We start from the raw sequence: 21,238 nt of genomic DNA, 5'->3' as shown, positions 1-21,238 counted from the left end.
CCCCCCCCCCCCCTCCCGCACCACCACAAATTATACGGTCCGAGTCTTCCCGCCTCCTGTCACGTGACGGAACACCATGGCGTCGGGACGTCATCTCCGCGCGCCGCCATGTTGCGGGCTCCGGGCCCGGCGCTGAGCGCGGCCGTTGCCCGCGGCGGAGCGGTGGGAGCCATGCGGGCGGGGCCGGCCTGAGCGCACCGGGAGCGCCTCCGGGACTGCCCCGCATGGCGTCCAGCGCCGCCGGGGCACGCGGGCCGCGCTGCCGCGAGCGGAGCCGCCGGGGCCGCGGTCGCGGCGCTCCCCGGGAGCCGTCCCCGCCCGCGGCTCGGGGGAAGGCGGCCGTAAAGCCCCGGCAGAGGCCCGCCCGCAGCCCGAAGGCGCCGAGCGGCCCTCAGGGCCCTGGCCCGGAGGAGGCGGAGGGCCGCGGGGAGGCCTCGCGGAGCCCCGAGGCTGAGGTGCTGCTGCGGCTGTCCCGGGGCCTGCAGGGTCCCGAGGGGCTGCGGGGCGGCCGGGAGGGCCCTGACGCGACTCCTGGAGGGCGGCCCCGGCGGCGGGCGGCCAAAGTGTGAGCGGGGCCGGGGCTGTGGGGGGGGGCGGCTTTGGGTCCCGGTCCTGGAGGGTTTTGGCCCGCTTTAGGGGAGAGCGTGGGGCTGCGGAAGCAGAGGGCTGCGGGGATCAGCTCCGGCTGCGTGAGGTCAGCGGCTGCAGAAAGAGCTCTGTGGGCTTCACTGGGATGCGTGTGTGCCCTGAGGTGTCCCGGGGGGTGCTCTGCGTGATGCATACAGCAGCACTCCGTGAATAGAGACACTGGAGCTACACAGCCTCTTGGTTCTGAGGTGGTTGCTGAGCCCACAAGAAGCCGTGTGGCTGTGTTGGTCCTTCCCAATGGTTCCTACAGACCCTGGGGCTGGGCTGGCTGCCGCTGTGCTACACTGCTGGAGCACCTCCACTTACTGCCAGGCACTGCCTCTCTGTCACAGGGCACTGCTGTACCTCCAGGAGCTGGCAGAGGAGCTGACATCTGTGTGCCAGCCCCCAGCTTCTACTGAGGGCCCTCAGGAGCCCCAGCGCATCCAGAGGAAGCGTCGGAGGAAGAAGGAGGAGGAGGATGCCAACAGTGATGACCCCACTCAGGATGCCGACTTTGTGCCCTCAAAGGATGTACTGCTGCAGGCAGAGGAGGAGGAGGAGAGCGATGCGGCGCTCAGTGAGGAGTCTGAGTCGGAGCCACTACGAGGGCACAGTGTGAGGGTGAGGAGAGGAGCTTTTTCTCTTCTGCTGCTTGCTTTGTGTGCTGTAAGTGTCATGAGGTGAGCTGTCATTGGCTGTGGGCGTGTGTGTGTGTCCCTCTCACTCCAGCTCTTTTGGTCAGATCTGCCCTGAAATAGGATTCTGCTGGGGTAATATAGGGCCGTGTGCGGTGTGAGGCCAGCTGTGAGCTCCTGGAGAGGCAGCTGAGAGTGAGAGTGGGTGGGGAAGAGGGTGTGTGTGCTCCTGGGGGAGCACCCGCTGCTGGGCTGCTGCTGGAGCTGGTGTCAGGATTCTTGGCTCAGTGATGTAGTGTTGGATGACTACAGAGAGATTCGTACTGGGATGTTTGGGCAGGTGGGGGCAGCCCTTTGGCTGGATCCTCCCCTCACTCTGCTCTCATTCCCAGAGATCCAAGCCCCTGTGCCGCGGCGTTGCTCCCAATGGCTTCCACAACTCCATCATGGCCCCTGTGGAGAAGTGCTCCAGCCTCACCTACAGCCTGTGAGTGAGGTGGGAGGGGCGTGGTGCCATTCTGTACAGCACCGTGGGCACTGGGACAGTATGGGGACGTCCCCACATCTGGACAGTCTCTCCCAGGGGCCACATGTGTGGCAGGACCCAGGGAGCAGAATCATTGCTGATGCCCTTGGCATCCCCTGCAGGCGGGAGCAGGTGCACTCGCAGTGGGAGTTCCCTGACTGGATCCCCTTGGCACACAACTGGACGTGTCTCTCTGAAAGGTACTGTGGGCAGTACTGGGAGGGGCTGGGCTTGTGGACACAGTGCTGCGGGGAGGCTGTGGCATAGGTCACCCCCTGTTAGGGGCACAATGCACCTCTCAAGCTCATTCCTCCCCAGTGAAGCTGCCCCGTACCTGCCAGTGGAGGAGAAGTCTCCGCTTTTCTCTATCCAGCGGGAGGGCCTTGAGGATGGCGGTGCTTTGTACCAGTTGAACAGGTCAGTGGGTCATCTTGGGAGTCCTGCCACGTGCAGCCTCTGTTACCCGATGCCTTGACTCCTCCTTGCCACAGATTCAGCTCCCTGCAGCCCCACGAGGAGCGTCGTGACGCAGCCTTCTTTGTGGGTGGCCCCGTATGGGCCATGGAGTGGTGCCCAACACCAGAGGGTGCAGTGGCTGCGCAGTACGTGGCTCTGTACTGCCACAGAACCATGGAGGAGACTCACAGCGTGGTGGGGCTGCACCGAGGCCCCGCCCTACTGCAGCTCTGGGGCCTGGGCACACTGCAGGAGGGGTGAGTGGTGGAGAACAGGGGACAGCACAGGGCTGTTGTGTCTCAGTGGTGGGGCCGCTGCTTTCCAGCTCCAGCGTTTCTCACGGTTCCACCCACAGCTCTGCTGACAGAGCTGGGCTGGCTTACGCCATCGCTGCTGACCACGGCTGTGTCTGGGACATGAAGTTCTGCCCCAGCGGTGCTTGGGAGCCTCCCAGCAGCTCCTCAAAGGTGGGTGTGCAGCCTGGCCTTGGGTTTTCCCTCCTTGTGTCTGTGCCACAGCGCTGCCTTCTCCGGGCAGAGCGCGGTGATCCCGAGGCTCCTTTTGAAAACCAGGAGGAGGCTTAGAGCCTGTGCCTGTCCCGCAGCACCCGCAGATGAGCCGGCTCGGCCTCCTGGCTGCTGCCTTCTCAGATGGCAGCGTGGTGCTGTACGCCCTCCCTCACCCTGGTGCACTGCAGAGCTGCACGAGAACCCAGGTAAAAGGTAGGAAGAGCCGCGCCGCCCTCATCCCTTTGTGCCCAGAGTTCTGGGAAGCCTGCAGCCCCACTGAGGCAGAGCTGCCCGCTCCTTCCTCCTGGCCGGGAGCTGTACGCTGTGGCTGGGATCAGAGCTCTGATCGGGTCTGGCGCTGCCCAATGGTCCTTGTAATGCTCCCATCTGCCGGCAGCTGCGTGAGATTGATGAGCTGCCCGTGGCCGCTCAGCCGCAGCTGACAGCCCCCATCCATCCGCTCGCTGCCGACAATGGGAAATGGGTTTCCCGTGTCGCCAGCCCTCCCCTCCGTGCGCCGGTTCCGGATGGGTTGCGCTGCTGCCGCAGCCCCACGTGGGTGGGGTGGGTTGGATCCTTCCCCAGCCAGCAGCCGGGTGCAGCCGTGCTGCGGCAGCACGTCCCATCAGCCTCGTGCGTGGCGTCGGGTGCCGGTGTCGATTCGCTGCCGTGGGTTTGGTGCAGTGCGGGGCCTCGGCGCTCCCACCCCTGTGACCCCGCAGTGATTGCGGTGCTGGGGATGATGCATGGCTGTCTGCATCTTACTGCCTCCGCTGCGCGGGGTGCAGACATGGCCTGGATTCCTGCTGAGCACAGGGCATGGAGCTTATCTTCCCCAATCCCCCCCCCTCCCTCCCCCAGTGCTTGTGGTGTTGGTGGAGTGTCTCTCAGCTGGTGCTGGGGATCCTGTGTGTGTGTGCATGGGACATTGGGGCGCAGGAGAGCTCTGCTGGGCTGCAGTGGGGACGCTGCTCTGGTCAGGACAGGGGCAGGGACGTGGGAGTGCTGTGCTGAGCTGAAGGCTGCTGGCAGCTCCCACCCTGACCTTCCTCTGCTCTCTTCCAGATGGGTCCCCCCACAAGCACATGGTCTGCAAGGTCAGTGTCCCTGCTGCTGCCCCGTGTGCCCCCTGCCTGCTGCTGCCCCGTGTGCCCCCTGCCTGCTGCTGCCCCGTGTGCCCCCTGCCTGCTGCTGCCCCGTGTGCCCCCTGCCTGCTGCATCAGGGAGCTAGGGGGCACCAGGAAGCCCACAGAGCTCACTGCCCCTAGCACTGTGCTCCCACCCACCCGTGTGTCTCCCGCTCCCAGGACAGGCAGTGCTGGAACATGTCCTTACCTGTGTCCTTTCTCCCTTCAGGTGCAGCATACCACCGTGCTGCAGGTGGGCTCCATCCAGGCAGGGAGCGCAGCCGAGTGTGGGCAATGTTTCAGCCTCTCCTGGATGCCCTCCCGGCCCCACCAGCACCTAGCAGCGGGGTTTTATGACGGTGAGTTCCTGGTTTCAGGCAGCAGCTCTTGCTCTTTGTGCTCCAACCTGGGGTAATGGGGCAGCTCACCACAGCACCCCTCTGCCCGCAGGCACTGTGGCCATCTGGAACCTGCTGACCACATCCCCACTGCAGCGCGTGTCCCACGCCGATGGCTCCCTGCAGCTGTACCCTTTTCAGTGCTTCCTGGCCCACGACCATGCTGTGCGCAGCATCGAGTGGTGCAAAGCCAACAGGTGAGAGCATGGAGCTGCTGCAGGCCAGGGGTTTGCTTCTGCTGCTGGGCTTGAGCTAACGGCACTGGAGACTTAGGGTGGTTTTGGATGAGGAGCCGTGCAGCTGGTGGCACTGCTCAGCCCTGGGGTCTCAGTGCAGCCTCTCTCCTGGTTCTCAGCAACTTCCTGGTCACGGTAGGGAACGACCGAAAGATCAAATTCTGGGACCTGCGGCGCCTCTACGAACCCATCAACAGCATCAAGCGGTTCCTCAGCACTGAGGTGGCCTGGCTGCTGCCCTACAACGGCGTCACCGTGGCCCAGGACAACTGCTATGCCTCGTGAGTGCTGGGGGATCTCTGGCTGATCGGTGGGCTCCTACTCTCCAGGTGGGGGATGCGTTGATGGCACTGGTGGCAGGAGGGCCGGGACACAGCTCTGCTCTGAGCTCTGCCCTCGCCCTTTTCTGCTGCAGTTATGGTCTCTGTGGGATCCACTACATTGACGCTGGGTACCTGGGCTTCAAGGCGTATTTTGTGGCTCCTCGCAAGGGGACCGTGTGGGTAAGGGGCAGACACAGCTCCGTCCCATGGAGCAGTCCCACAGGTTGCTGGGGCACGGTACCATCCCTCCTCTGTTCCCGCAGAGCATCTCGGGCTCGGACTGGCTGAACACAGTGGCTGCCGGGGATATCACAGGCGAGCTGGTGGCTGCGGTGCTGCCCGACCTGGCTGTCAACCAACTCAATGTCAAGCGCTCCTCGGACCGCAGATTTGTAAGGGGCTGGGCTGCCAACAGAAAGGTGCTGCCCTTTGTCCCAGCTGGTCACTGCAGTGGGATTTTGGGGCTGGGTTCCCTGCCCTGTCCTCTTCCTTTCATTCCTCAGGTGCCTCAGAGTTGGGCACTGTCTGTTCAGAGGGGTGTGGACCCCTGCCCTCAGCCTCCTCTCTCCCCTAGCCCGTGTACAAAGCTGACCTGCTGCCCTGCAGCCCTGCAGTGCCAGGGAGCAACGAGCCAGTGCTGCCCAGGACCCGGCACTACAGCGAGATGGCGGCCACAGCCTACGTGCGGTTCCGGGACACTGACCTGGTATGAGCAATGGGGGGGGAGCTGGGCTCTCCTGAATGAGAGCAGCAGGACTAGGGGTGCTGGTGTGGCCCCCACCCCATGCCCAGTCCCAGGGCTGTGAGCATGGGGGAGTACAGACTTCTGAGGGTGAGGTGTGGGCTGGAGACAGCTCAGCTCACCCAGCACGAGAACGGAGCCTGGGGGCTGTGGCAGAGGTGTCTGGGGGTGCCACCCCCTGCACCTCACGGTGCCTGCCTCCCCCTAACCCCCCCCACAGCGCAGCTTCAAGAACTTCCCCAGCCGTGAGCCCATGCGCCGGATGCACAAGCAGGAGGGGAAGGCAGAGCTGAGCCTCGACCGCCTGCAGCTGGAAGCCCTGCACAAGGTGAGAGCCCTACCGGCCCCGCTCCTTGTGCCATCTCCAGGGGGTGGGACCCACACCTTTCTGACCCCCCCTCCCTGCAGGTGCGCTTCAGCCCCAACCTGGAGGCGTGTGGCTGGCTGGTGTCAGGAGGACAGGCGGGCATCGTGCGCCTGCACTGCCTGGCAGGGCTGGCAGCCGCCGTGGACCCACAGCTGCTGCCGCAGAGCCGTGCCCGCTACAGCTCCTGCCCTGGCCCTCCTGCCAGGCCCCCTTCTGAGTAACCCTGACCCCTCGCTGCTGGCTGTGGGAGCTGCGTGCCCCCCCCTTGGTGCTCCTCCCCCAGGGACCCGGTGTTCCCGCTGTCCCCTTGGGGCCCAGAGGGCTCTGTGCTGTGCGCTGCGCTTTGTGCTGGTGCGGGGCAGGCAGTGGGATTGGGCTGAGGCCGTGCGTGGGGCTGAGCTTGTGCTCCCCACCCCCCGGTGCTGGGGGCTCTGGAATCGCTCACATTGAGCTGTGGTGGCAGCAGTGCAGTAAAGTGGTGCATTTTGTAACGGCGGTGTCATTGGGGTTCCCCTCAGATGCTCTCCAACACCTTTATTGGGGGTGGCAGCTCCGCGCGCTGAGACAAACACAGACAGACACACACACACACAAAGAGGGAAGGGGCCAAGCTTCAGCCCCGCACTGCCCTGCTCCCTGCCCCACAGTTGGGGGCAGCAGAGGTGGGGCTCATGCTGGAGGGCTGTGGTTGTGTGGGCAGCCCCCTGCTGCCTCCTGGTACCGCTCCACCTGCACCGTGCACCCCGTGAAGCCAAACTTCTGCTGCAGCCGCCCCGTGGCATCCCGCAGCACCATCTCGGGGTCAGCAGTGGGATCTGTGGGTTGGTGGGATCTGTGGGTTGGTGGGCACCGTGGCTCAGCCCCATGGGCCCTGGCTGTGCCATGCATGGGGTGTGAGTAGCGTGTGGGGCACTCACCCACAGCCACGTGCACTGACACCAGGGGGTGGCTCGGTGTCAGTGCCCACACGTGTAGGTCATGGATGGCCCTCACCCCGCTGACTGCCAGCAGCTCCTCCGTCACCACAGCCACTGCCATTCCCCGCGGGGCTCCTGCACCAAGGGGTCACCCCCAGCTCCTGTCTCACTTTGGGGTCTGGGGCGGACAGGGAAGGGCTTGTAGGGTAATAGGGGCTGCAACCCCGAGGAATCACCCTCACCTTCCATGAGAACCCTGAAGACATCCCTGAGGATGGTGATGGTGGAGCCCAGGACGAAGACTGAGAAGAAGAGGGTGCTGATGGGGTCTGCGATCTTGCACTGAGGCTGCGGAGGGAGCAGGAGGAACAGTGTGAGGCTGCAGGGCCGCGGTGCCCCCCACGCGGGGCAGAGCCCAGCCCCACACCTTGAAGTAGATGATGGTGGCGGCCAGCAGGACGCCGACGCTCTGCAGCAGGTCCCCCACCACGTGCACGAAGGCGGCGCGGACACTGGTGCTGCCAGGCAGGGGGGCACGGCCGGGCAGGCAGCCCCCCCCGAGCTGCTCGTAGCCCCCCACGCCGTGCCCGTGGCCCTGGTGCAGGACGTAGGCCATGCTGTGGGGAGGGGAGTGCTCAGTGCCAGGTCTGTGGGGCATATATGGGGTTGGGAGGGAGCGGGGATGGGGGGGAGAGGGGGACACACATACACCAGGTTGGCACCCACGGCACAGGCGGAGGTGGCCAGCATGGTGCGTGCCTCGATCTCGTAATCAGCGCTGAGGATGCGGGCGGCCGCCAGGTAGAGCAGCACCGCGGTCACCACCCAGATGGACAGCACGGAGGCCAGTGCACCCAGGGTCTCTGTGGGGTGGGGGTGTCAGCGGGTCCCCACGCTGCGGGCAGCCCCGGGGCCGAGCCCCCCTCACCCGAGCGGTGCCAGCCGAAGGTCATGGTGGAGGTGGGTGGGCGAGCGGACACCCAGAGCGAGAAGAGGCTGACGGCCATGCTGCCCACGTCCGTCAGCAGGTGGGCTGCGTCCGTCATGATGGCCAGGCTGTGTGCCAGGTACCCACCTGCAGGCGGCACCGGGCTCTGGCACAGCGTCCCACCCCATTGTGTGCCATCTTGTCCCAGTCCAGCTCCACTCCATTATGCCCCATCCCATTTCTGTTCCATCCCAACTGCGTCCCATCACATCCCATCCCATTGTGTCCTAGCTCATCTTGTTATGTGCCAGCACAGCTCCTTGTCCACCCCATCGTGACCCATCCTGTTCCATGATGTCCTTTCCTGTTTTGCCCCATCCCATCCTGCCCCGTTATCTTTCAAACTTCTCCATCCCACTGTGTCCCATCCTGTCCCAATCCAACTCCCCATTCCATCACATCTCATCTCAACCCATTGCATCCCATTATGCTCCACCATTCCCACTCCATCCCAACATCTCATTCCCATCCCACCCCAACTCTCCATCTATCCCATTACATCCCATCTCACCCCATCACATCCTTTCCCATTTTGTCCCACTCTGCCTCACCCTATCACATCCCATCTCGCCCCATTATGTCCCTATCTTTACTACCCCGATTCCCCACCCCCTCCAACCCCGTCCCCAAATCCCCTTACCTATCACCTCCCCAACCATGAAGACGCAGCAGACGCTGCAGGCGATGCTCAGCTGCCGCCGTGCCTGGAGCCTCTCCGGGATGGGGCCGGGGGGGGCCGGGCTGCAGGGGCACAGTGGGACCCCCCCCGGCTCCTGCGTGTCCTTCCCAGGGAGCAGTGGGGCCGGGGCATCCTGGGGGCCTGGGAACAGACTGGGGCGGGGGGGTGGCACCGGTGTGGGGGTGTGGAATGGTACCGGTGCGGGGTGATGGATGGGTGGCAGCGGTGCAGGGGGAAGGGGGGGCGGCAGTGCGGGCAGTGCGGTGCCGGTGTCGGATGAACACCTGTGGAGGGACCCGAGGGGGGCACAGAGGTGCGGGTGGAAGCAGAATGAGGGCGGTGCGGGGGCTGCGGATCCCGGGGACGGGTTGGGGAGGGGGGTTGGAAGCGGGGTGTGATGGAGATAGTGAGGTGGTGGGTGGTGGGGCTGGGGGTGCAGGTGTCGGTATGGAGGTGATGGGGGTGGAGGGGAAGTGAGGGGATGTCGCTAAGGACGTGCCATTGACGGAGTGCTGCGACGGGGCTGCCGATGATGGGATGCCGATGCCGGTGATGCGGTGCCGGTGATGGAGTGCCGATGTCAATGGTGGGGTGCGGATGTCAATGACGACGCGCTGCCGGTGCAGGGGGTACCGACGCCGGTACGGGGATGCTGATGGTGTGATGCCGGCGACGGGGCTCCGGTGCCGCGGGCGCCCACGCCGTTATGGGGATGATGCGGTGCTGCTGATGTGGCGGTGCCGGTGCCGGCGATGGTGCCGGCCCGGCGGTACCTGCGTCCCCGCGCTCCCAGCAGCCGCGAGCTCTCGGTGCCGGTCGCGGACGGGCGCTCCATGCCGGGCAGCACCGCGCGGCGCCGGACCCCGCCTCTGGCCACGCCCCCGCCCCTGGCCACGCCCCCGGGGGCGTGCTTGGACAGAGCCCGTCTGCGCCTAGGCCACGCCCCCTCCCGAGGCGCCGCGCCCTACCAGAACGAAGGTGGGCGCGGTCTCGCGCGTCGCCCCGCCCCTTCCCGCCAGCCCCCGCGGGCGCCGCGCGGTGATGGCGGCGTTGGGCGCGGGGGAGCGGTGTGGGCCGTGGGGCGCGGCGGGGTCTGAGCGCGGCTCCGCTCCCGGCTCGCTGGGCTCGCTGCTCAGCCGCCTGCCGCTGGCCCCGCCGCGCCGTCGCACGGCCAGCCAGGGCCAGGGCCCGCCCGAGCCGCCGCTGCTGCGCACCAGCAAGCGGACCATCTACACGGCCGGGCGGCCGCCCTGGTACAGCGAGACCGGGGCGCCCGTGGGAGAGGCCTTCGTCATCGGTGCGGGGCGGGAGGGTGGGGCTGAGGTTGGGGTTGGGATGTGGCGTGGGAGTGAGATGGGAGGTGTGGAGTGTGGGATGACGGGTCTGGGGTCTGGAGCAGGGCTGGGGCTGGGCCTGGTTCTGGGAGCTGAGCTTCAGTTCTGGGGCTGGGCCAGGGTTGGCATCCCGAGTCCAGGGTTTGGGGTTCCAGGCTCGATCCGAGCCTGCTTTTGGGCTGTGTCCTGGGTGTGAAGTCGGCCCTGAGCCGTGCTGACGGTGCCCGCTCATCTCAGGGCTGTGTGGCGGCAGCGCCTCGGGTAAGACAACGGTGGCGACACGGATCATCGAGGCGCTGGACGTGCCCTGGGTCGTGTTGCTCTCCATGGACTCCTTTTACAAGGTGAGGGCCGTGCGCTATGGCACAGCACGGCACGGCACGGTGCTGAGCTGTGCCACCCACAGGTGCTGGACGAGGGGCAGCAGGCGCTGGCGGCCCGCAGCGATTACAACTTTGACCACCCGGACGCCTTCGACTTCGAGCTGCTCATCAGCGTGCTCCGCAAGCTGAAGAAGGGCAAGAGTGTGAAGGTGCCAGTGTACGACTTCACCACGCACAGCCGGCGCCGAGAGTGGGTGGGTGCCCTGGGGACGTGGGGCTGGGACGTGAGGCTGGCAGAGGGCACGGGGTTTTGTGATGAGTGACCATAGAGGCCCCTGATGGCTGCGTGCTGTGGGGCGGCTGAGGGGGTGGGATGTGGCAGTGGAAGGGCATGGTGAGGGTGGCACCTTTTTCCCCACAGAAAACCGTATACGGGGCCAACGTCATCGTGTTCGAGGGCATCCTGGCGTTTGCCAACAAGGAGCTGCTGAAGGTATTGCTGCATGGGGGATCCCAAGAGAGGGGTCCCGCTGGCGCGGTGCTGCTGCGTTAGGGGTGTCAGGGAGGGGGGCTGCAGAGGGGCTGCTCACCCCTCCCAGTGTTCCAGCTCCTGGACATGAAGGTGTTTGTGGACACGGACTCGGACATCCGGTTGGTGCGGCGGCTGCAGCGTGACATCATGGAGCGCGGGCGCGACATCGTGGGCGTCATCAAGCAGTACCACAAGTTTGTGAAGCCGGCCTTCGAGCAGTACATCGAGCCCAGCGTGCAGGTGGCAGACATCGTGGTGCCCCGGGGTGAGATGTGCCGCTTGCACCTGACCCCACTGCGGCGGTGGGTGCACGTTCTCACCTCACATCTCTGCTCTCTGGGCAGGTGGGGAGAACTCTGTGGCACTGGACCTTATTGTGCAGCACGTGCACAGCCAGCTGGAGAAGGTAAGGGGCTGGCAGAAGGCAGGGAGCTGGAGAAGAAGAGGGCTGCTTGCAGCCATATGCCCTATGGGTCTCAGTATTGCCCCTTTATGTGACTCAAAGCAGACAGGGGCTGGGAAGTGGGGATGGGGCAGCAGCCTGCTCATTCCTTGGCCTCATTCTTCTATTGCACCCCTCGGTCCCAGGCAGCTCTTGCCATTCCGCTTGTCCCTGGTGTCACTGGCACTCCAGCCTGCTCACAGCAGGGTTTTCCCTTTCCCTATCCAGCCCGAGGAGAAGGGATGGGAGTTGGGCCAGGGCTGCTGGCACAGTGACCAAACATCCCTTTTTTTTTTTTCTTTCCCCTTTTGCCACGCTGAACATCTGCTGTCCCACCCAGCGTGAAATCACTGTCAGGTATGTCGGGGACCTGCTGGTTGGGCTACAGGCAGCTCTGGGCATGGAGATGGCTGCTAGCCCCTGCTGTCCTCTTCTGCCTCTCCCCTATTCCTGCTGGGTGAAGCTCTGTGAGGTTGTCTGAGTGCAGGTGCTGTTCCTCAGCCTCGGGTGGATGCTGTGTATACAGTTCATTTGGGGTGCATGCAGCTGTGCTGCATTTGTAGGACTGCCTCCATGTGCTGCTGCCGTCCTCTGGAGCCTGATGATTCCTGCCCTGAACGTTGGCAGTTGCTCCCATAGAAAGGAGCTGTAGGTTCCCCTGTTTTTTGGGTACATCACGTGGGCAGCTGCAGCTGGGCAGAACTCGTGCTGCGATGCGGTGTCCCAGGGCACCACCCAGCACACCGTGGCTGTGCAGAGCTGCCCAGAGCTGGCAGAAGTTCGTATTCATGTGCACAGCATGTGGCTCTGACCGCTGCTCTCTGCTGCAGGGCAGCTCTGGCCTCAGCCCACCAGGGGCAGCCACTGCCGGCGACGCTGAGTGTGCTGGAGAACACACCGCAGGTGCGGGGCATGCACACCATCATCAGGTGAGTCCCCCCCAGAAGGGCTGTTCTGTAGGGTCACCATACGAAGGCTGGTGTTGCTTTGCCTGTCCCATCCCTTAGTGCTTCCACCAGGACCTGGCTGCTGCTCCACGGTTTTGCCCTCGCTCTGTTTTTTGTTCCCTGCCGATGCTCTGCTTTCTCTAGGTGGCAATAGCACGCTTGTAAGGTCGAGACCAAATCTCGCAGGACCTCTGACACGTTGCTTTGTCTGTAGCCTTCCTGTTCCCAGGCCACAAGCATCTGATAACCTTAATCTGCTCAGCACTGGGTGCTGGCTCAGCTGCCCGGGAGGAGGGGATCAGCCCTGCTAATCTCCCGTCACCAGCAGTGCTGCGTTGCAGCCCGGGCTGTGGGGAGGCGGACTTTGCCTCTTCCAGATGGTAAATGGAAAAACATCACATTTACGAGGGGCGTTGGCGTGGCCCGTCAGCCTCCCCCTCGCATCCTACCGCAGCCCACGGGGAGGCAGGGAAACCAAAGCAACGCGCTTCTTAGGAACCTGGGCTGAGAAATTCTTCTGGTGGAAGGTCGCTGTGTTTGGGGGTGGCTTGGTGGCTTTGGTTTTGGTGCTCAGAGGTGACCAGCCTTCCTCTTTTGGGTCTGCCTTCCCACTCAGCAGGCGCTGGCAGCTCTGTTGCCTGGTGCTGGGGCTCCCCGTGCCGCAGCCATCTGTCTCAGCACTGTGAGCTGGCAGCAGATGAGCAGCTCGCTGCGTCATGGCAAATCCAGGCTTGGCATCTCGGGGAGAAGGAGATTCCAGGGCAATCCTCAGCTCTTGTGCAGAGGTGGGGAGCAGAAAGTAGTCCTGTGTGGACACAGAACAGCCTTTCTCTACCATTGTTTGCACACCAGTCCCCGTATACACATGGAAGGGCTCCAGGATGTGTGCTGGCAGCTGAGGCTGCAGGGCTTGGGTCAGCTCTGCCCTGAGCTCTGGACTTTGTGCCCTGGCAGGACACACTGCCCAGTCTGTGCTAAGGTTTGTTGGGCTTTCCTGGTCCTTGCAGAGCTCCTGGCTGCAAGGTACCCACATCTGACAGCAGAAATACCCCTGAGGTAGAAGCAATTGCTTTGCCCTTCCCCAGCACTGCTGTTGGTGGGCTGTCTGTCATCTGCACCGTGCGATGTGACAAGTGGGAGATGATGTCCCAAAATACAGAATAAAAATATCTAATATCCTTCTGCCTCTCAGGGACTGTTGCCAATGCCACCACTTCCATCTGCTGACCATCTGAGATTTGTTAAGGCTCCTTTGTCTCCCTTGCATTCTCAAGAAAGTAACGTGCTGTGGGGAGTTTATTTACTTTCTCTCTCACCTCCCTCAGCACTGCAGCGTTGGCGCAGTCTCGCTGCGCCTCTCACGACTTCGCAGAATCCCACAGTTGTGCCTTCTCTCCTCGGGCTGAATGGTCCCAGGGCTCTCAGCCGTTCCCCATTGCGATGCTCTGGGCCCCCGCCACTTCTGCAGCCCTCCTCCCACATTGTCAGCGTATCCCCGGGCTCCAGCCATGAAGGCTGCTCTGTGCTCACATCCCTCGTTGGCCACACAGCTACTGAGCACCCATCTTCCCACAGGAACAAGGACACCACCAGGGATGAGTTCATCTTCTACTCCAAGCGCCTGATGCGGCTGCTGATTGAGCATGCGCTCTCGTTCCTCCCGCTGAAGGTACAGCCCTGACCCTCTGTCCCCATCGCACCAGAGGCAGTGGGGCCACATGGGGATGCCTTTGCTCACTCTCTTTTCCCCTCTCTTTTCTGCAGTCAGTGACAGTGGAGACACCGCAGGGAACGACCTATGAGGGGAAGCGGTTCCACAGGCAGCGGGTGAGATCTACCAGGCCCCTTGTCCACTGGCCACCATCTGAGAGAGTGCAGTGGTCAACCATTGGCCAACCAGTAGTCAACTGCCAGTCAGCTGTTGACCAACTGCTGGTCAACCATTGGTCAATGGTCAGTCAACTGTTGGCCAACCATTGTTCAACCGCTGCTCAGCCGTTGGTTGGGTTACCATTGGTCAATGGTCAGTCAACCGTTGGTCAACTGCTGATCAGCCATTGGTCGGATTACCGTTGGTCAGCTGTCAGCTTTTGATCAACTGTTGGCCAACTGTTGTTCAGCTGTGGGGCTGTCCCCTGCCCTGGGGGGTGGATGTGGATCCTACCAGGTCCTGTGGGAGCTCTCAAGGGTGCAGCTGGGTTCTGAGCAAGGGGGGGCAAAGGCTCAGCAGGGCTGGGCAGGGAGCACTGAGTGGAGAGGATGCAGCCATGACACAGGGCTCCTGCCCCATCCCAGATCACCGGCGTGTCCATCCTGAGGGCTGGGGAGACCATGGAGCAAGCTCTGACAGCCGTCTGCAAGGACATCCGCCTGGGCAAGATCCTGATCCAGACCAACCACGACACGGGAGAGCCCGAGGTGAGCAGCACCCACAGCCCCCAGGCCGAGCCCCCAGCACAATGCTGCCATGCCTGACCATCTGTCCTCCCCCAGCTGCACTACCTGCGCCTGCCCAAGGAGATCAGCGAGGACTACGTCATCCTCATGGACAGCACCGTGTCCACCGGTGCCGCTGCCATGATGGCTGTGCGTGTGCTGCTGGTGAGGAGCTGGGCAGGGTGGGGGGGCTCACAACCTGCTGGGGCGGCTCTGATGGTGCCGTGCCTCAGGACCACGACGTGCCGGAGGAGCGCATCTTCCTGCTCTCGCTGCTGATGGCCGAGATGGGGGTGCACTCGGTGGCTTACGCCTTCCCCCGCGTCCGCATCATCACCACGGCTGTGGACAAGAGGATCAACGAGGAGTTCCACATCATCCCCGGCATCGGTGAGGGCAGGGGGGGCCGGAGTGGGGGGGCGGGGGGGGGCGTCCCTCTCCATCACACTGCTCACCCCCTCCCTCTCTCCCACAGGGAACTTTGGGGACAGGTACTTTGGCACCGACGCGCCGCCCGCCTGCACTGACAGTGAAGCCGTGGACTGCTGAGCCCACCAGCTCTGGGGGGGGCACAGTGCCACCGCTCCCCCCCCCGCCCAGCAGGATCTCGGGTTGGGTCCTGCGATGCTGGAATCTGTATTTATTTGTATTTATTCTGAGCAGCTGCCCCCCCCGGCACTGCTGCAGACCATCAGGGTTGTTGGGGGGGGACGTTGGGGAGCTCCTCCTTGCACTCCATCACCCCCACGTGGCACGGGGGGTTTGATATTCAAACACTCCTTTGCATTCCAGCCCCATGGTGGTGGGGCCATACTGTCTCCCCCAAAGGTCCCTTTTGGGGGGAGGGGACCACGCGCAGGGGCTGCTCCTCAGGCCCCCCATCCCCCCCAGGGCTGGGCCATGCCATGCTTCTTGCTCAGGTTCTTTGGGCCGGGGGCCATGGGGGCAGTGGTCCCCTACAGTGGGGCCCCCCCTCCGCTTTGCCGCCCGCTCTGTACTGTATGTGGCCGCCTTCGTTTTGTACTGGAATAAAGGAGCGGGGCAGCCACTGCCCATGGCTCAGAGTGAGAAGGGGGTGAGGCTGGGGGGCACAGCGCTGTGTGGCTGTCACTGAGTAGCTGGAGGGGGGGGGGGGCTGGGGGATGGATGGCAATGGGTGCCGTTTGGGGGTGAGCACCAGCTGGGTGGCATAGTGCTCGGGGCTGGGGGCTAGCGGGGGAGACTGGTGCCTGGGAAGTAGTGCTGGAAGGTGGGGACTAGTGCGTGGGGGCTAGCTGGGAGTCGGGGGGGTTAGTCCTGGGGGCTGGGAGCTAATGTGGGAGACTAATGACTAGGGGCCGGGGGCTAGGGTGGGAGGCTAGTGCTGGAGGCTGGGGGCTACCGCTTGGGGCTAGGGCCGGGGTCTGTGGTCTAGTGCCGGTGCCCGGTGCTGGGGCGGTTTCCCGGTGCCCGCAGCCCGCCGTGCCGCCCCGCAGCACAGGCTCCGCCCACTCGGGGCGGTGTCGGACGGACGGACGGAAACGGCCGCGGCCCCGCGCTCCCTGCCGGCCCGGCCGGGCCGTGCCCCGTGCCCGCTGCCATGGCGGAGCCGGGCAGGCCGCAGCGGAAACTGTCTCGGGTAGGGGAGAGCCTCTACCGCGTCCTGGGGCTGGAGAAGGGCAGCTCGCCCGAGGAGATCAAGCGGGCGTACCGGTAACGGCGGGGCGTGGGGCGGGCTGTGCTGCCCCGTGCCGGGCCGTACCGCCCCGTACCGGGCCGTACCGGAGCGCCCCGTGTCCCCGTGTGCCCGCAGGAAGCTGGCGCTGCGTTACCACCCCGATAAGAACCCCGACGATCCGGCGGCGGCCGAGCGCTTCAAGGAGATCAACAGCGCTCACGCCACGCTCAGCGATGCCGACCGGAGGCAGCTGTACGACCAGTACGGCTCCCTGGGTCTCTACGTGGCCGAGCAGTTCGGGGACGATGCCGTCCGCCACTACTTCCTCATGTCCCAGTGGTGGTTCCAGGTGGGCGCCGATCCGGGGGGGGGTGGGTGTTGGGGTCTCAGTGTGGCCCCAGGGGTCCTACAGTGGCCCTGGGGATCTTGGGGCAGCTGGACACTGGGGTGTCAGGGTGGCCGCGGGGATCTCGCTGGGTCTGGGTCTGGGCTGTCAGGACAGCCCTGGGGTCTCCGGGTGGGTCCAGAGGTACTACAATGGCCCGAGATCTTATGGCAGCTGGACACTGGGGTCTCAGGGTGGCCCTGGGGGTCTCAATGCGGCCCCAAGGGTCTTGAGGCAGCCCAGATCATTGGATATGGGATCTCAAGAGAGCCTTGGGGCCTTAACAGTGGCCCTGGAGATCTCATGGCAGCTGGACACTGGGATGTTAGGGTGGCCCCAGTGGTCTCAAGGCAGCCCTGGAGTCTCACAGCATCTGGGCCTGGGGTCCCAGGAGGGCCCCAGGGTCTCAGGGTGGATCCAGGGGTCTTACAGTGGTGCTGGGGATCTCAGGCAGCTGGTCACTGGGGTCTCAGGGCAGCCCTGGCACTGTCAGACTGGCCCTGGGGGTCTCAGAAGGGTCACTGAGTCTCAAGGTGGATCTAGGGTCTCATGGTGGTCCTGGGGATCTCAGGGAAGCCCAGGGGTCTGACATCCCATCCCGCAGGCCCTGGCACTGTGCTGCGGCGTGCTGACCTGCTGCTGCTGTTTCTGCTGCTGCTTCTTCTGCTGTGGGAGGTGCTGCCCGCCCCGCGAGGACGAGTCCTACAAGTACGTCGACCCCAAGGACCTGGAGGCGGATGATGGTGGCGGTGAGTCGGGGTCCAAAACTGTGACACCTCCCAACATTCCTGGCCCACAGAGGCCTGCCTCAGGGGGGCATCGGGCTTTGTGGGGCCACGTGTGGGGGTGGGGGCTCCCTTGGTTTTCTTGGGGTCTGCAACTGGGACACGAGGGCTGTGCTGGTGCCAGTGGGCAGCTCTAGATTGCTGCTGGGACCCCTAAGACCCACTCCCTGGCCTCACGTCCCAGTGCCATGCCACTGACCCATACCTTTCCTTTCCAGACCCACAGAACCCAGTGGAAGCACAGCCCCCCCCCACCAGCGCCCAGCCCCTGCCTGCTGCCGGAGCCAGGAGCGAGGCATAGGGCCTCTGTGCCAGAGGGGGGGGAGGGAGGGGGAAGAGCCTCCTTCAGGACCACCGCTGCTCCCCAGGACCCAACCTGGGGGGGGGGGGGGCACAATCTCAGGTGAAACCGTCCCACAGCGTTGTGACCAAGACCGGTAGCACTGTAACCCCGGGGCCGGACCCACCAGATGGGCGCTGGGTGCCAAACGCTGCTATGGGGCTATGTGGGGGGGGGGGGGGGGTGGAAAGAGGGGGAGCCACCCGCCGTGCCCCGCCCCTCTCTGCCTCATCGCGGGGCCGCACCGAGCTCACTGCGGGGCTGGGACCCTTCAGGCACTTTCTGTGGGTTTGTATAGATTTTATGGGCACCATTAAAGGATGATGGGGGGGAACTCGGCGGCGTGGTCTCTGTCTCGGGAAGTGGGGGGGGGGCGGCTCTGAGGCTCGGCTGGAGGGGGTGGGGGCCGTGCCGTGATGCGGCTCCGCGTCGCTTGAGGCTCCCGGTGGGCATCGGGACGGGGTGACCCCGGCGGTGGGACGGCCGCCCGCCGTGACTCAGTGTCACCCGACGCCGTCGACAGCTGCGCGGCCCCGACGGGGCGGGGGCGGCTAAAATTAGCGCTGCGGGGCCGAAGCGGGGCAGTGCGGGGCCGGAACGGGGCAGTGCGGGGCCGGAACGGGGCAGTGCGGGGCCGGAGCGGTACCGGGACCGCGGCGATGAATTTCGCGGTGGGGCTGAAGCCGCTGCTGGCGGAAGCGCGAAGCATGGAGAGCCTGGAGAAGCAGCTCATCTGCCCCATCTGCCTGGAGATGTTCACCAAGCCCGTGGTCATCCTGCCTTGCCAGCACAATCTCTGTCGCAAGTGCGCTAACGACGTCTTCCAGGTGCGGGGCGGTGCGGTGCCGGGCGGGGCGGGGCGCCGGGACCTGACGCTCTGTGCCCTGGGGCTGGCTGCTCCGTGCCCGGAGCGACGTGGCGGGTGTGTGGGGGGGGAGATTTCGGCCGGATCGGTGCGCTGATCCCCCCCGCCCCTCTGTCCCCTCCCCCCCCTGTCTCCCCCAGGCCTCCAACCCGCTGTGGCAGTCGCGGGGCTCCGGTGCGGGGCCGTCGGGGGGGCGGTTCCGGTGCCCGTCGTGCCGCCACGAGGTGGTGCTGGACCGGCACGGGGTGTACGGGCTGCAGCGGAACCTGCTGGTGGAGAACATCATCGACATCTACAAGCAAGAGTCCGCGCGGTGCGGGGCGGGACACGCGTGGGAGGGAACCTTCGTGTGGGTGGGGGGGGGGGGGAATTTGGGCTAAAGGGGCTCCTGTGGGGCTGGGGGTGCGGTGGGGCGTGGGGGTGCAGTGAGGCAAGGGATGCTACAGGGCACAAGGATGCCGTGGGGCACAGAGCCCTCTCCCTCCCCCTCCGCAGCCCCCTGCACGCGAAGGCGGAGCAGCAGCTGATGTGCGAGGAGCACGAGGACGAGCGCATCAACATCTACTGCCTGCGCTGCGAGGCGCCCACCTGCTCGCTCTGCAAGGTGTTCGGGGCACACAAGGACTGCGAGGTCGCCCCGCTGCCCGCCGTGTACCAGCGCCAGAAGGTGGGTGACCCCACCCCAGGGTGGAGGGAGGAGAAGGGTGTACCCCGGTGCAACCCCAATGCTGCTCCGTCCTCAGAGCGAGCTGAGCGACGGCATCGCCATGCTGGTGGCGGGGAACGACCGCATCCAGGCCATCATCACACAGATGGAGGAGATCTGCCGCACCATCGAGGTGGGGCCGCACCATCCTCCCCATTCCCCACCCCCCCTCCCCCCTCCAGCCCTGGACACAAAGTCCGTATTGTTCGGGACCCCCACCTGGGAGGGGAACCAAACCTTTCCCCATGGCAGTGGCAGCCATGGAGCCCGGGTGTCCCAGGGGTGATGTTATCAGTGGGGCTGGGGGGGGAGCACGGCAGCCCCCTGAGCCCTGGGGGGGTGGTCCTACAGGAGAACGGCCGCCGGCAGAAGCAGCACGTGGGGCTGCGCTTCGACTCGCTCTGCAGCATCCTGGAGGAGCGCAAGAAGGAGCTGCTGCAGAGCATCGCCCGCGAGCAGGAGGCGAAGGTGCAGCGCGTGCGTGGCCTCATCCGGCAGTACGGGGACCACCTGGAGGCCTCCTCCAAGCTGGTGGAGACGGCCATCCAGGCCATGGAGGAGCCCCAGATGGCCGTGTACCTGCAGGTGTCTGGGGGGGCTGAGTGTGGGGGGCTCTGCCCTGCGCCCTGCGGCTCGGTGCGTTGCTCCTTGGGTGCTGATGGCCCTCTGCTTTCCCCCCACAGCACTCCAAGGAGCTCCTGAAGAAGTGAGTGAGGGTGGGGTGGGATAGGAATGGGTTGGGATGGGATGGGGATGGTGTGGGAAAGGCTCGTGCCACTTGCTGTGCCCCCAGGATCACAGACATGTCCAAGGTGTCGATGAGCAGCCGCCCTGAACCCGGCTATGAGAGCATGGACCACTTCTCCATCAACGTGGACCATGTGGCCGAGATGCTGCGCACCATCGACTTCCAGCCAGGTACCAGTGTGGGGTGGGCACTCCCCGGGAGGGGGGGACTGCTGCAGGGATGTCCTCACACTGAGGTGTGCCCCTGCCCCATAGAAGTGCTGGGTGAGGACGATGGGGACGGACCCACGGACAGCAGCGAGGGGGCAGGAGAGGAGGAGAGCCTGGAGGTAGCTGAGGCTGCCGAGGGTGAGTGTGTGCTGTGCTGTGCCATGCTGTGCTACAGCCACCGTGGTGCTTCTGTGGCTGCACTGTGCCTGTGTATAGTGCATGGTCCCACAGCACCACGTGTCCCTCCTTCCATCTTTCCACCGCTTTTTCTCCACAGATGTGGGGCCCAGGCAGAAGCTGTTGAGCTCTCCCCATGGTGAGACGCTCTGTGGGGATGGGTGGGTGTGGGGAGAGGGATGGAATGGAGGTGGGGTGGTGTGGGATGGAGTGGGGATGGAGTGAGGATGATGGGATGTTGATGGGATGGGAATGGGGTTAGGATGGGTTTGGATGGGGAGAGGGATGGGATGAAGGTGGGGTGGCATGGGGTGAGGATCGATGGGGATGGGGAGAGAGATGGAATGAGGAAGATGGGATGGGGACCTTGTGCTGGGCACAGCACTGAGGCCAGTGTCTGGTGCAGGTCAGCACTGATCCGGACTCACAGTGCAGCACTGGCACCAGCAAATTCTCCAGCCATACAACTGCTACGAAGCCCCACACAGTGGGGCTGCCCCAGCCCTCATTAAACCGAATGAGAGGACACTGCGAGGTGTGTCGTGTGGGGAGAAAGTGTGCATGGGGGCCCCTTGCACCAGGGCTCTGCACCCGCAGCCCCATGTCTGGGGGGAGCACCCACGTCTGCCATCCCCGCGGTGCCGTCTGGCAGCACTGTCCCTTGGGTGCACCGAGCAAACAGTGCCAGGCTGAGCACACAGCACCTCAATTACCGGTGGGTCACAGCCCGTGCCCCCACCCCACTGCCGCACCGTGCCGCGTCACCCACCCCACGTCACTGCTGATGCATGGGGACAGCGACTGGGTGTCCCCAGTGCC

General features: G+C 64.8%; 5 protein-coding genes across 5 annotated transcripts; 4 read left to right on the top strand and 1 right to left on the bottom strand.

The window, feature by feature from the left end:
- Positions 1 to 209: 209 nt before the first annotated feature.
- On the top strand, positions 210 to 6,425 carry GTF3C2 (general transcription factor IIIC subunit 2). Its single transcript, XM_065730616.1, has 18 exons — positions 210 to 565; positions 981 to 1,263; positions 1,482 to 1,484; positions 1,658 to 1,752; positions 1,914 to 1,991; positions 2,110 to 2,208; positions 2,283 to 2,504; positions 2,603 to 2,714; positions 2,852 to 2,969; positions 3,822 to 3,853; positions 4,113 to 4,242; positions 4,334 to 4,478; positions 4,637 to 4,798; positions 4,933 to 5,020; positions 5,104 to 5,232; positions 5,415 to 5,546; positions 5,803 to 5,910; positions 5,991 to 6,425. Exons 1-18 carry the CDS (start codon positions 225 to 227, stop codon positions 6,168 to 6,170), a joined length of 2,457 nt encoding a protein of 818 aa, XP_065586688.1. The 5' UTR covers positions 210 to 224; the 3' UTR covers positions 6,171 to 6,425.
- Positions 6,426 to 6,532: 107 nt separating this feature from the next.
- SLC30A3 (solute carrier family 30 member 3) lies at positions 6,533 to 9,368 on the bottom strand. Its single transcript, XM_065731083.1, has 8 exons — positions 9,167 to 9,368; positions 8,495 to 8,674; positions 7,795 to 7,941; positions 7,576 to 7,729; positions 7,294 to 7,483; positions 7,109 to 7,214; positions 6,867 to 7,001; positions 6,533 to 6,764 (listed from the first exon to the last, which is right to left on the bottom strand). The coding sequence occupies exons 1-8, from the start codon at positions 9,366 to 9,368 to the stop codon at positions 6,619 to 6,621; spliced, it is 1,260 nt and encodes a 419-aa protein (XP_065587155.1). The 3' UTR covers positions 6,533 to 6,618.
- A 202-nt stretch (positions 9,369 to 9,570) lies between these two features.
- On the top strand, positions 9,571 to 15,598 carry LOC136045006 (uridine-cytidine kinase-like 1). Its single transcript, XM_065730615.1, has 14 exons — positions 9,571 to 9,830; positions 10,105 to 10,211; positions 10,274 to 10,444; positions 10,612 to 10,683; positions 10,798 to 10,987; positions 11,067 to 11,128; positions 11,505 to 11,521; positions 11,995 to 12,093; positions 13,687 to 13,780; positions 13,876 to 13,938; positions 14,407 to 14,529; positions 14,605 to 14,712; positions 14,781 to 14,937; positions 15,023 to 15,598. Exons 1-14 carry the CDS (start codon positions 9,575 to 9,577, stop codon positions 15,094 to 15,096), a joined length of 1,593 nt encoding a protein of 530 aa, XP_065586687.1. The 5' UTR covers positions 9,571 to 9,574; the 3' UTR covers positions 15,097 to 15,598.
- Positions 15,599 to 16,033: 435 nt separating this feature from the next.
- On the top strand, positions 16,034 to 18,039 carry DNAJC5G (DnaJ heat shock protein family (Hsp40) member C5 gamma). The gene is made up of 4 exons (XM_065731125.1): positions 16,034 to 16,239; positions 16,340 to 16,553; positions 17,194 to 17,338; positions 17,593 to 18,039. Exons 1-4 carry the CDS (start codon positions 16,127 to 16,129, stop codon positions 17,673 to 17,675), a joined length of 555 nt encoding a protein of 184 aa, XP_065587197.1. The 5' UTR covers positions 16,034 to 16,126; the 3' UTR covers positions 17,676 to 18,039.
- A 275-nt stretch (positions 18,040 to 18,314) lies between these two features.
- Positions 18,315 to 20,945, top strand: TRIM54 (tripartite motif containing 54). Its single transcript, XM_065730614.1, has 10 exons — positions 18,315 to 18,541; positions 18,720 to 18,892; positions 19,075 to 19,246; positions 19,323 to 19,418; positions 19,637 to 19,870; positions 19,969 to 19,991; positions 20,079 to 20,203; positions 20,288 to 20,380; positions 20,520 to 20,558; positions 20,826 to 20,945. The coding sequence occupies exons 1-10, from the start codon at positions 18,374 to 18,376 to the stop codon at positions 20,834 to 20,836; spliced, it is 1,134 nt and encodes a 377-aa protein (XP_065586686.1). The 5' UTR covers positions 18,315 to 18,373; the 3' UTR covers positions 20,837 to 20,945.
- Positions 20,946 to 21,238: the final 293 nt, after the last annotated feature.

Source organism: Cyrtonyx montezumae, unplaced genomic scaffold, assembly GCF_038088225.1.
Source record: "Cyrtonyx montezumae isolate F1298 unplaced genomic scaffold, pur_monq_1.0 scaffold_13, whole genome shotgun sequence".
Classification (NCBI taxonomy): Eukaryota; Metazoa; Chordata; class Aves; order Galliformes; family Odontophoridae; genus Cyrtonyx; species Cyrtonyx montezumae.
The sequence above is the reverse complement of the archived record's forward strand: the minus strand, read 5'-3'. Positions and strand labels throughout refer to the sequence as shown.